This window comes from Miscanthus floridulus, chromosome 2 (genome assembly GCF_019320115.1).
Source record: "Miscanthus floridulus cultivar M001 chromosome 2, ASM1932011v1, whole genome shotgun sequence".
Taxonomy (NCBI): Eukaryota; Viridiplantae; Streptophyta; class Magnoliopsida; order Poales; family Poaceae; genus Miscanthus; species Miscanthus floridulus.
The window spans coordinates 180,656,873-180,670,503 of record NC_089581.1 but is presented as its reverse complement, the minus strand read 5'-3'; the positions used below and the strand labels follow the sequence as shown (position 1 = coordinate 180,670,503).

Genomic DNA, 13,631 nt, shown 5'->3' with positions numbered 1-13,631 from the left:
TCATCGAGGTCACAGTGACCCCCTGACTCTCCTCCTCATCGAAGAAGACCATGTCATCCAAATCCGTAGGATCGTCCGATGTGAGTTCCGACTCGATGTCACTCCTATGTTCCTCGGCCCTCATGCGTTGGGCGACCTCCTTCTTCTCTTCCTTCTGCTGAACCTCCTTGGTTCTCTTCTTCTTCTAGGCGTCTGCTGCCTCCTTCTGGACCTACCAAGCCCTGCCCTTCGGTCCCTTAGGAAGGTGTGGTCAGGACTTGTACCTTTCAAGCCCCTACAGAACAGATGGCCTAGGATCAAGAAATAATAAAAGAAGGGGAAGAAACACGAACAAAACAAAGGATCATACCAGGTTAGACACGATCGAGGCATTAAATGGTATGGGTTTCCCCACAACCGTATCCCTAGGCCTTAGTTGTAGCACCTAGCCAAGGTGACTCCAGACCTCCTCGTCTAGTAGGTCCTCCAGCGATGCACGGTCCGGGTCCGACCAGCCACCGTACATCCACATCGGCCGCATCCTCTCCGCCAACAGTGCAACGCGGCGGCGAAAGAGGGTGTGGAACACCCGCACCCCATCAAGGCCAAGCCTTACGAGCTTCCGTAGCTCCTCCTCGATGACCTCCACCTTATGCCTCTTCGTGTGAGCGCAACCCCACGACCAACTTTTCTACTTCACCGGCCTCCCACTGGTGAACGCCGGAAACGACGCCTCCACCGGATTTCGGATGTAAAACCACTCCCCATGCCATCCCTAGTTGGAGTCACATGGGGAGTACGCAGGATACACACCTCCCACGCTCGGCTTCTTCTACAGGGCAAACCCTCCCACCGGTGCAGTCTCGGCCGAATTCCTCGCCGTCATAGCTCTCCTAGAGAAGAAAAGCCAGAAGAGATCCGCGTGTGGCTCCATCCCAAGGAAAGCCTCGTAGACGGTGATGAAAACCAGCAATGTGTAGCACCCCCATTGAATTGAGGTGCTGCAGCTCTAGACCCCACTCGTGGAGAAGCCTACGTAGGAACCAATGCGCAGGGTATCCTAATCCACGCTCATGAAAGGTAAGGAAAGAAACCACCTCGCCGGGACAAGGTTGCAGGAACTCCTCTCTTTCAGGGACCCTCCAGTGCGCCACCTCCTGTGGCAATAGAAACCCCTTCATGACAAAAGCCTCCAACACCGACATTCTCATGGTGGACGACCTTTAGTCCGATATTTTGGTGAGTTCCTCTCTTCTCCCCCACTCTCTCCCCTTTCTTCCTTAGAAACCTTCACGGCTCTCAAGAACGCTCACGACAAAAAAAGGAAGAGAGAAGGTGGTGGCAGATGAAGAATAGGCAAAAGAACAAAATGAAAACCCTCTCCCCTATCCTACTTAAGGAAAAGAGAACAACGGTTAGGGAAGGACACACCGATCGGGGAAGCCGAAACGATGGAGCATGAAGTTCTCTCTTTTTCATTTAATGCAGATAAGACGTGCCCTAACCGATGAGACATGCTCTGCTCGACAGAACGACTCCTAATCAGAAGGGACATGGGCTGGCCATGGCCCACCACTACCGCATGATCAACCACAAGGAACCGAAGCACCACCGCATGCGGGCGACTCCCTGCTTCCCCAGGCCAGACCTAGAAGAACCCAAAGCGAAATCTTCCGTCGGAAGAAACCATCCGACCCCCTAAGTCGATCGAATCACTTAGGATAGACACCGAATGACAGATAAGGAAGCGAAGGGAAGCCCCATGTAGGCCATGCCAACTCCGTCATGAACGATGAACATGGGTCCCGATCGGACATTTCCGACTAAAGCTCTCCGGACCCCATCACTCAGGTCATCAAGGTTTTGGTCGAACATTTCTGACCAAAGCTTTCCAAAACCCCATCACTCAGGTCATCAAGGTGAGCATATGTTCATTAATACAAAAACTGTTCACACAAGGACTCACCCATGATTGACAAGCGCATGTCCTGGTCAGACATTTCTGACTGAAGCTCTCTGAACCCTGTCACTTTAGCCATCAAGGTGAGCAGTACCAAACCCCTTTATTTCTTTATAAATCATTTCATACATCCATACGCGTATCTCATTCCATACGCCCATGCCTCCCGAATGATTCGGGCCCTAACCGCCTAGGGGCTCGGGAACTAAGCATCGTACGTGCAGCGAAATGCACCAGATGACTCTGTGTTGCGTCATAAAGCAGCGGTTGCCTCATTCAACATGAGCAAACAATAGAGCCAGGGGAGAAACCATAGATGAGCACCATGCGGCCTTCGCCCGGTCTGGCAAACCGGGTCATCTCAACCTTCTCGTTCGAAACTAAACCTCTCGCTAGGCCCATAGAATCTCCATCGAGGGGTGGCCATTAGGCCACTTGGGTCGGTCTCCAGAATGACCTAGGCATCTGCCAGGTTGTAGGTAAAAGAGTAGTGGAATGTCATAAGAGGGCTATGTCGACCCCGTCACGAATGATGGACCCGGATTCCACTCGATCACACCCGTTAGCGAACTCACCGAGCTAGTCTTCGAGCCCGAGCGATGAAACTTAGCCCCTCCGGTTGTGAGGAACCAGATGGGGTAACGCACATAAACTCACATCGACCCCCACGATGGCCCGACAGGGCTCGGGGGCACAAGCCAAAACCTTGGGACCACGACTCTGAACTCGCGTCGATAGGATCTATGACATTCGGCTATGGCTTGGGACCACGACTCCGAACTCGCATCGATAGGATCTATGACATCCAGCTACGGCTTGGCACCGTGACTCTGAACTCGCGTAACGACTTCACTTCCGACTGTACTCCAAAAAAAATCTGGGGACCACGACTCTAAACTCGCGTAACAGCTTCACTTTCGACTGCGCTCCAAAAAAATCCGGGGACTGTGACTCCAAACTCGCGTAACAACTTCACTTCCGACTGCGCTCCAAAAATCCTTCCAAAATCCAGGGACCGTGACTTCGAACTTGTGTGAAAAGTAATTGAACTAACTACCTCGGCTGCCCAGGCTGCGCTAAGGCCAAGGATCCATGACACCAGGACCCACGGGCTCGGTCTCATTCGTCCCCTGAACTAACCATTTCAAAACCACGGCGCGCATCGACGCCAGGATCAGTGAGCTCTCTCACGACCGAACTAACTCCCTCACCCGATCCCACGGCATGCATCGACGCCAGGATCAGTGAGCTCTCTCACACTCAGACTAACTTCCTCGCTCGATCCACGGCATGCTTCGACGCTGGGATCAGTAAGTTGAAAAACGCCTCGGCTGCACAACGACGCCTTGGTTGACAAAAATCCATCTCAAACTAAAAACACGCACACACGCCCGCTAAAACAACACCCTAGACAGTTCTGCTCGAACCGTCCAGGGGTTACACCTGCGGGTGCGCTCGTGCACATCCGTCGACAAGACAAAAATCCCCTGAATGATTCTACCCGAATCGCCCAGGGGCTCGGGGGCTCCTGTCGGGTTCATAAACCCGGGGTCCCTCGGGGGCCGGCTTCTACGCCAAGGCTTGGCCCAAGAGTCTAAAAACAATAGGGTAAATGGGCGGTCCAGCAACCGACCAAAAGGTCAGGCCCAAGAAGAGCAACGCCCACTCGTCAGCTACTTCGGCTCACCTATCCGACCGGAGCGCTCGATTCAGGCTCCAGTCGTCTCTAGATGGCCTCTCCGATCGGAAGGCCTGCCCCGAGCCCTACTTTCGACTTCGACCCCGCGTTCTTCCGATCAGGGCTCGTAAGAACTCTGCTCATCGCTCTTTTCCGACCGGCATACTCAGAGTCGACTAGAGCCATCCGACCAGGGATGTCCATTCGGTAGGAACTAGAAGGCGTGCGGCGAAAGGCAAGGCAAGACTCACAAGTCAAAACCACTATACCAGGGACCATACCCTGCACGGAATAGTACTCTGCAGCCACCCTGACACAAACAGTATTGTAGACGTCGACATCTCCCTCTACAGTATTATAGGGGGCGCTAAAACTCCCATACGATAAGGCCCCTGCGTGTCTCTGGACATCGATAGCGGTATAGGCACCAGAATTTACCGTACCGGGTGAACATAGCGAGACTCCTCACATGACTCTAGGCATCAAACAGTATTTGCAGGTATCGACGTCCACCATCCCTGAAAAAGGCAGCACGACCTCCCGTGTGCATCTGACATTCTACAGTGACAGCAACAGTATTGTAGGCGTCTACCACTATCTTGTACCCGACGATGTGGACAACAAGGCTCGGTAGGCGTGGGCAACAAGGCTCGGTAGCATACGTACCCTCACTCTCTCACTTATAAAGCCACCCCTTTCATCTATAAAAGGGGATGCGCTTCCTTCAACAAGGGAGACCGACGGATCCGAGTTCAGTTCCTTTAGATTCATTAGTCCAATAGCTCACAACCACAGAACCGTTAGATTCAGACCGTAAGCATCCACTAGAACACTTAGCTCATAGCAGAGTCCCCATTGCTCTCGGCCCTTCCGATCGGAGCTAGCCAGGCCTCTTGTACACCCTATCTTTCTCCTTCTCGTTAGTAATCCCATAGCAAACTTCGAGCATCTAGGTTCAGGAATAAAGTCACCAACCGATCCCGACTGGACGTAGGGCACGTTGCCTGAACCAGTATGAATCATGTGTCATTTAGTGTTAGACCACCTCCGATCACAACGTACAACAAAACTACAAATATTCACTGGTTGGTCACTTTCTGCACCGACACCAACTTTGATGACATATGACATGTTCGTTTGGCTGATAAGCCATACTGAAAGTACTGTTGGCTGATTTGTTATGAGAAAAAAATAATGTTTATTAATTAAAAAAAATAGCTTATAAGTCAAATGATCAGGACGCTAGTCTATTATTATCCATCATCAGTAAAGAAACAAATTGCTTTTTGTGCGTTTGAGATGAGACAATATCTTACTAACGTCACAAAATGCTACTGACATTGACGAATCTTCCAGAAAAAGCCATGCTTAAAGTTTTCGCTGATGTAATTGCTTGCTTGTTGCACTCGCTTTGCTTGTCCGTTACACCCACCTGTGCTGGGCCAAACCAAACCGGCGGCATCGTACGCACCGCCCAAACTACAGTTGAGCCGCTCGTGATTAGAAAAGTGCTTATTAAGTAGTTCGGCTGGTGACTGATTTTGGATGATTTAATAGTAATTTTTTAGAAAGAATAAACTAAAATAAACTGAAACATGACTAACCGAACACTCTAAAAATCTGTTTCTCAAAAAAAAAAAAAGCCAGGTCGCGACACGGACGGACACCATTGCTTTTTTGGGTTTTGATTTGATCGAGTTCCCGTCCATTCAAATGCCGATAAAAAAAAAAGCAAAACCCATTCGTCATTTACTGTAACAAAAAACAAAAATACAATCCCATATGGCCATATGCGACACTCCAAGCTACTACTACTGTTTTCCTGAACCCAGTTCATGCACCGATGGCGATCCCGCAGTAGAGGTTCTCACTTCCTGGGTCTACCATTCCGGTGCACAAGCCGGAACCAAGCCGAGCCGGCGCGGCGGAGGGAGGCAGCGGCTCGTCGAGCTCGTATATCAGCGACAGGATGACACTGACCGGTGGGACCGGTTGGCTGGCCCGCATGGCAGAGCGAAGCTATACTAGGCGAGGCAGCAGCAGGAGTCTACTTTCGGCCGCCTCTCTCGCCTGCTCCAAATCCCCTTCCCCACGCTCCGCCACGACCCCCGGTCTCCGGACACCGTGCTGCGCGCAGGACGAGGCCCGTGCCTGAGCGCCTGGTCTACTGCCATGGACGACGAGGCAAAGTCTGTTCCTACATCGGACATGAACACCGACGCTGCCGCGGAAGCCGAGGCGGCCGCCGCTCCGCTGCCGCCCTCGAGCTCAGAGACGGCGGAGAGGGAGGAGGCAAAGGTTGAGGAGGCGGATGAGGAGGGCCAGGTGGTGGAGCGGTTGGTCGAGCTGGTGAGCGAGATCGCGGCCATCTCGGACTTCAGGAACTCGTACCGGCGGCAGTTCTGCAACCTGTCGCGGCGGATCCGGCTGCTCGTGCCCATGCTGGAGGAGGCCAAGGAAGCCCCCTCGCCGCTTCCGGTGGCGTCGGAGGCCGCGCTACGGCGGCTCAGGGACGCGCTCCACGCCGCCAGGGAGCTGCTCCGGCTCGGCAGCTGCGGCAGCAAGATCTTCCTGGTGAGATTTCTCGCTTAAGGCCTGTGGCTTTGTCGTCTTGCTTATGCTCGGCTGCTTAAATTTCTTCTGTTTATACTGATTTTCGTGATTAATTATGATTTCGCTGTGGAGGTAAGAGAATTTGCCTGGCCAATCGGAGGGAATTTAAGTGTGTTAACAATACGGGATTAAGCACTTCCGACGGCATGACAGTACGGAAATTTTGGGAATTTGGCTACCGTAGCACTATCGTTTTTATTTGGCAATTAGTATTCAATCATATAGACTAATTACTACTGTAGCACTTTCGTTTTTATTTGGCAATTAGTATTCAATCATAGACTAATTAGGCTCAAAATGTTCGTCTCGCGATTTCCAACCAAACTGTGCAATTAGTTTTTTTTTTCGTCTACATTTAATGCTTCATGCACGTATCGCAAGATTCGATGGGATGGCTACTGTAGTACTTTTTTAGAAAACTTTTTGGAACTAAACCAGGCCTTATTATGAAATGTGAATTACTTGGTGAAGGTTTGACTAGGTTTGGTCTTTTGGAATATCTTGCTGTCAAATCAATGCCGAGTCAGGGCATTTGACATTGTTTAATGCCGCTGAACAAGTCTGTCCAATATCTTAGGTGTTATCTTTTTCTTTTTTCCTTTTCTTTTATGCATAAGTATATTTCAGACTTGGCCAAACCATATTTTACCACTTGGATCTGATTATACACCTTCTAATTATGGTGTAACCGGCAGTATTATGGTATTCCAAAGTTGTTTAGTTTGTGCCTTTGAGGTCTTAATAATATGACATAAAGATAGTACCTACGAGCTTCATAGTGCAAATTTCTGTGAAATACAGAGTGAAAACTCACCATGTAATTACTCCATACTATTTTTATTTACTGCTAGGTTGATTACCATACTTGGTTGAACATTAGCATTTGTGCAGTTGCACTTTCTATTCCATTTCTGTGGTGCAGGTGGATAAGAATGGCTTGTGATGCCAGTGTAAACTCTTATGAGCAGAAGACATATGCCTAGAGATTAGAGAATGTGGTTGACATGGATCTATAGCATCAAGCTCATTTTCAACTTAATTCATTGCTTTACTTATATGGACTAACAGTAGTGGAGTAAGATGAGCCAACCCAGAACATAATGGTAGTCTTCTGGTTACATAACTTTCTTCACTAGAAACTTAAGCTAAACATTTGAATGTATTGTTGTTGTAAGTATAAAAGCTGCGCAAAATTAGAATGATGCATGGCTCCATTCTAATTTTGTAAAAGGTGGTCGCATTTAAGCAAGCAGTGATGTCGTTACTTCTGAGGCCTTGTAAGAGGATTGCATGCTTATTCATAGGAAACATTAGTTCCACAGCACTGTAAATTACTCTACTTAGATACACAATTCAATACCATCCAAATATGTCCTCTTTCCTTTATCTTACCAATTTGGTAGTTGGCTCTATTCACATCACTCGTCAAGTTGTCACTGCCATGTCTCCATCGAAAAGTGGAAATGCTAGTAGCTCGACTCACTCTGTCTTATTTACCTTGACTACCAAACTCTTTTCCTCCTAACTCCAGTTGGCCTCTGGTGCCGTGACCGTGAAGCATGAGAATTGAGGAATCAAGGAGCTGTCTCACTGAACTCCTTTGGAGGATAGGATATGGCCAGCCTTCCATTGGGAATTTAGTTCCATCGCCTCTATCACACGTGATCAAACCGAGTTACCCTTATCTACTACTGTCTCCACCCTACGCCCTACTTTACCTAATGTTTAGATCCTATACGAGCACTAAATGAATCATATACATTTGCACAAGCTTGTTTGTTGTAGACCAGTATGATTTGGTACTAGATCATATATGAGCATCAAATGAAGCCTATCATTGGATCCCTGCATATCCCTTGTGTGGTTAATTTTCTCTTATGTTGTAGTGATCACTTTGGCAGTAAGCACAGAATTAATAATATTTGTGCTAGATACACCAGCATGGCCATTCATACCATAAAAGCCTCTACTATTGGCAGGTTCTTGATAGAGAGAAAATAATGAAGACTTTCCAGGACGTCACAGCAAGACTTGAACAAGCCTTAGCTGGTATCTCGTTTGATGAACTTAATATATCTGATGAAGTAAGAGAGCAGGTAGACTACTATATTCCAGAGTTTCTCTTCTCATTAATGCTTTCTATAGTAATACCATTTTGATGTTTTTTCCTTGTTCTGTATACCATAATATCTGCAATGTTATGCAGGTTGAATTGGTGCATACTCAGTTCAAAAGAGCTAAGGAACGATCGGATTCATCTGATGATGATCTTTTTAATGAGCTGATGTCTCTCTATAATTCAAGCAGCAGTGCTAGTGTTGACCCAGATATTCTTCAAAGGTTATCTGAGAAGTTGCAGCTTGTCACAATATATGACCTCAATCATGAATCTCTGACCTTGCATGAGATGGCTAGAGGCGGTGATCCTGGTGCAGTTGTTGAAAAGATGTCAGTGCTCCTCAAAAGGATTAAGGATTTTGTGCAGACAGAAGACCCTGAGATGGGTGCTCAAGCAAGTACAGCAAACATTTCCCCAAAAGACAACTCAACACATCCTGTTATTCCTGTTGATTTCCGTTGCCCAATATCACTGGATTTAATGAATGACCCTGTTATTGTCGCCACTGGGCAGGTCATACTTTTGTCCAATATCCAATTCAAACGTTTCCATCCAATATACAGACCCTTTGCATTTCAGCTCACTATAATTCCTTGCATATGCCTCTGCAGACTTATGAGCGAGGGTACATAGAGATGTGGCTGGAGGCTGGCCATGATACCTGTCCGAAGACACAGCAGAAGCTTGCCAATAAATCCCTGACTCCAAATTATGTTCTACGTAGCCTCATAACTCAATGGTGTGAGGCAAATGGTATCGAACCTCCAAAACGCGCTGCTCAATTTAAGGATGCACCATTGCCATGTAGTGCTACTGAGCATAGCAATGTTCTTGAGCTTCTTCAGAAACTGTCATCCCAAAACCTTGAAGATCAATGTGGCGCTGCTGGTATGCTTCGTCAGCTTGCCAAGCGCAGTGCTGAAAATCGTGCTTGTATTGGAGATGCTGGTGCTATTCCTATTCTTGTTAGTATGCTATCAACCACTGATGTTAGCACCCAGGAACACGTGGTTACTGCTCTCTTGAATCTTTCCATCTATGAAGAGAACAAGGCAAGGATAATCTCTTCTGGAGCTGTTCCTGGAATTGTGCACGTATTAAAGAGGGGCAGCATGGAGGCTCGGGAGAATTCAGCTGCCACACTGTTCAGCTTATCTATTGTAGATGAGAACAAGGTGACTATTGGGTGTTCTGGGGCAATTCCTGCGCTTGTGCAGCTATTGAGTAATGGAAGCCAACGGGGTAAAAAGGATGCAGCAACAGCACTATTTAACTTGTGTATTTACCAGGGTAACAAGGGGAAAGCTGTTAGAGCTGGATTGGTACCTATACTACTAGAACTACTCATGGAGACTGAATGTGGGATGGTAGATGAGGCCCTTGCAATATTGGCAATCCTCTCAGGCCACCCTGAGGGGAAGGCAGCTATTGGCGCTGCTTCTGCAATACCTGTATTTGTTGGAGTTATCAGAAATGGATCTCCAAGGAGCAAGGAAAATGCTGCTGCTGTTATGGTGCATCTATGCAATGGCGAAGGCGAACAGCAGCAACAGCATCTTGCTGAAGGACAAGAGCAGGGCATCGTGTCTTTGCTGGAGGAGCTAGCAGAAAGTGGCACGGACAGAGGAAAGAGGAAAGCTGTGCAGCTGCTCGAACGAATGGATCGGTTCCTAAAGCAGCAGAGTCAAGCCCAAGCTGAAGCAGAGGCCATGGCACAGGCTCATGCGCAAGCACAAGCACAAGCGCAGCCTCGGATCCTGGTTCAAGCTCAAGCACACGCAGATATGCAAGCTGAGCGATCACTAATTCTCATTTCATCAGATATTTCTGATAGATGAGGTTTTTGATTAGCAGCTTGTTTTGTCTAGTTATCGGCTTGTTTTTTTAGCTCAGGCTGGCAGGTGGAAGGTTGCCTGCAATTGTTATTGCGGAGGTTTCTGCTTTCTGTTGAGCACTGCAAATTAGGAGGTCTGGGCAGCGTGATTTAGGTCCATTAGCATGTTGACTAGTGGGTTCTGAGGCAGCTATTAACCTGCATGTGTTCGTACAATGTACCGGTGATTGAAGGTAGTATCCTAGAGTTTTAGGGAGGTGTCGTTGAACTTGTACCCGGTGGCCAGTACAGGACTAATTCTGGCGTCCTAGGTTGAGAACCTTACGTGCCTGACAAAGTTGCAGTGAAGCTTTGTTTCAAAAAAGTGTTTGTTCATCCAGTCCTGACAGTGGAGCATTGGGGGATTTTTTGCCCTGGGTTGAATGATTCTGAGTTTGTAAAACAAGTAAAACAACTAGTGAGGTGTAAGCTTTTGTCCAGAAACATGTTTTTCTCCCATCTCTTCTGCCCCTTCCATAGCTCCATGCCTCCATGTGTACATTGAACTAAAAGAAATCGGCATGTTGGAATCATGAACATTTGTGGTCTCTTGTAGATGAGATTATGAGAACAAGGTGACTATTGGGGGTTCAGGGACAATCCCTGCGCTTGTGCAGCTATTGACAGACTGCCAGCGTAAGGGAATCCAATCCACCTGGGTTTGGATGCACATGCACCTAGTATATGCATCAGTTTGCAGCTTGTCGCCTTGCCTACATGAGTACTCCTATGTCCATTCCTTCAGGTTCAGTTCCAGCCCGCTCAATCTATCCATCTGCTGCCTATCTGGATTCTGGACGACTCTTGATGCATCTGTCCCTGCTGCGTACATGCGTCGGCCTCACCGGCGCATGCAGCAATCCTGACGAATCTCTCTGCCGCTGCCCCGACCTGAGTCTGAAATGCGATCCCATTGGCGGACGTCGCCCTCAGCGAGCTTGGCCACACTACATCGTGTCGATTGGGGACAAACGCAGCTGTCACGGCGGTAGGGCTCAGCGGGGCCGAAAGGGCGGGGGTCAGGTGCACGCCGATGACCCCGGCCGGCCGGGCCACATGCGCGTGCCCGTGCCTTTTCCTGTCGTCAACGTTTAGTTGGGCCGTTGAGGGCCTGAGGCCTCGGGGGAGAGACCTGACTAGTTTGACGTGCTTGCTGTAGCCGGCTAGTGGGAATGTGGGATGACGCCCCGCCGGAGGACTGCTCGTTTGTCCTTTGTTCGCTGAATCGAGCAATTATGCAGGGTCCGGTCATGAGGGTGAGGTTATTGTTGAGAGTCAGAACGTGATGTGACTGGGTGAGGTCAAAGTGGTAACCAACTCTGGCATCAACAAATATCAATGATTGGCAATTTGGCATAGGAAAATACTCCTATATCACACGCACGCGCCATGTCTCCTGGTTAAGCCGTTAACTTTCTTCTAATTTTTGGATTTCAGGAGCCGTTCCTACTTAGCTACCGGCCCATATTGTACATTAGCCATGCATCTAAGGACATGTTTTGATATCATGAGCTAATTATTAGCTAGCTAAGCTTAAATTAGCTCTAGTTTATCCAAACAAGAGAGCTAATTTTTTTAGCCAAATCTTCAACTAGTTGTTATCCAACTAGCTAGCCAACCATAGCGAATTTAGGATAATTTTTTAACCCAACCAGTAAATAGCCATGCGTATCCAAACATGTCGTAAGTATCGCGTTTCGAGCGGGAATCCCAGTTCCACGCCTGCTCGTTCTCCATTGCTGGATGCTGTAGCTAGCTAACAATTGTTCTTTTGTCATTATTCCCACCATTTCAAATTATAAGTTATTTTAGTTTTGTTCAAATTTGAACTTATCTAATTTTAACCAAATTCAAAGAAAAATACATTAGGGAAATACTTTATGTTATTTTACTTATAATGGTAGAAATCAATAGTCCCAATAGATTTAGGGTATTGTAGACTATTTTACAATGACAGAGGTGGGTATTTTTCTAGAAAACAAAATATAGATCCAAAACTAAAACTTTTATTGTTTTTTATAGTCTACTAAGAAATTAATTGTTTGTTATTTTTGTTTATTGTCAATTCTGGGACTCTTTGTTTCTTGCGCATTCCGCGGGAATTAATGAGTATTTAGTTAGTTTAGGAAAATTTTGTTTTGTATACATAATCTAATATACTATATTTTCGGATTCCGAGATGGTTTACACTAAATTGTCTTTATAGCTATAAGTGAAACAGTGGTTAAAGTCTAACCTTCTTGAGACTATATACACCTAATTAAAATGGCACACGGCGTCTATTTTTGGTGCACTCTTCATTCCATTTGTTTAATTTTGATTCTCAACTCTAAGGCACAAGCATCATGTGAGCGCAACGGAGTGGAGCAGTGGACCAAACAGGACCTAAAAATTGGCACCCAAAATCAAACGACTCAGCAAAGTCCGGAAATTCAGAAAATCTCTGGTAGTTGAACGAAAGTGCTACAATTGGAATCAGCACAAGCCACAATCACGAATTTCACAAGCCACAATCATAAGTAGACACGAGGTTTTGGTGAAACCCTTTGTGGAAAAAACCATGGTCAAGCGAGCTATCCACTGTGCAAATGAAGATACAAGAGGTGAAAACTAACAAGATCGCGGAGGCTTCAAATCCCCACAAAACTTATATTAGTGTATTTTGGTAGACCAAGACTCATCTCTTTCTCTCAAACCTTAGCTCTCTCTCTCTCTCTCTCTCTCTCTCTCTCTCTCTCTCTCTCTCTCTCTCTCTCTCTCTCTCTCTCTCGTTCGCAATCAAAAGATGGGCCCTCAAATTAAGTTGCATACACATCAAGTGGCCAGACAAACCCTAGAAGTTCATGAGAGTTTTACTAAACTTCCGGACCTTGCATGATGTCAAATTGGAGTTGCAGATATATCGTAGTATCACCACGTCGTTTTTTTAGTTAGTATACGTACTACGGCAAGCTAAGCCGCACCTCTCATCTCGCACCACCACTTTCATTATTGCCACACCTGATTGATTGCGCCGGGCAACAACCTACCAACGAATTAAAGAGGCCGTGAGGAATATAATGTAGTTAAGAAAAAACCAGCTGTGTGCTAAATAAAGAGAGAGCCTTAAATAAAGCCCAAATATATGCCCGTCCATGTCCATGGATCGATGCGAGACGTGTACACATGTGCTGAGCTCATGCATGGCTGATCAATTGCTTTTAGTGTGTTTTATATGATGTTGAAGAGGTTAATTCGATATACTCCGCTATTACGACGAGGAACTGGTATAAGATGCTTAATTACACGCCCTGATAACAAGCTCGCCATCATTGCCTGTAGCCCTGTAACATGTATAACGCGCGCGTACCATTTGCTGATGGTATTTCTTACGCTTCAGCTCCGTCACTTCATCTGTACAAGTACAAAA

At 47.1% G+C, this 13,631-nt stretch overlaps 1 protein-coding gene across 1 annotated transcript; it reads left to right on the top strand.

The window, feature by feature from the left end:
• Positions 1-5,623: 5,623 nt before the first annotated feature.
• Positions 5,624-10,767, top strand: LOC136535930 (protein spotted leaf 11-like). Its single transcript, XM_066528374.1, has 4 exons — positions 5,624-6,191; positions 8,210-8,326; positions 8,437-8,862; positions 8,961-10,767. The coding sequence occupies exons 1-4, from the start codon at positions 5,790-5,792 to the stop codon at positions 10,185-10,187; spliced, it is 2,172 nt and encodes a 723-aa protein (XP_066384471.1). The 5' UTR covers positions 5,624-5,789; the 3' UTR covers positions 10,188-10,767.
• Positions 10,768-13,631: the final 2,864 nt, after the last annotated feature.

Excerpts from the sequence above, each read along its gene's own strand:
- LOC136535930 (XM_066528374.1), top strand. The coding sequence starts at position 5,790 with ATGGACGACGAGGCAAAGTCTGTTCCTACATCGGACATGAACACCGAC. Across the intron at positions 6,192-8,209 it reads GCGGCAGCAAGATCTTCCTG|GTTCTTGATAGAGAGAAAAT; the intron begins GTGAGATTTCTC and ends TACTATTGGCAG. Across the intron at positions 8,327-8,436 it reads CTGATGAAGTAAGAGAGCAG|GTTGAATTGGTGCATACTCA; the intron begins GTAGACTACTAT and ends AATGTTATGCAG.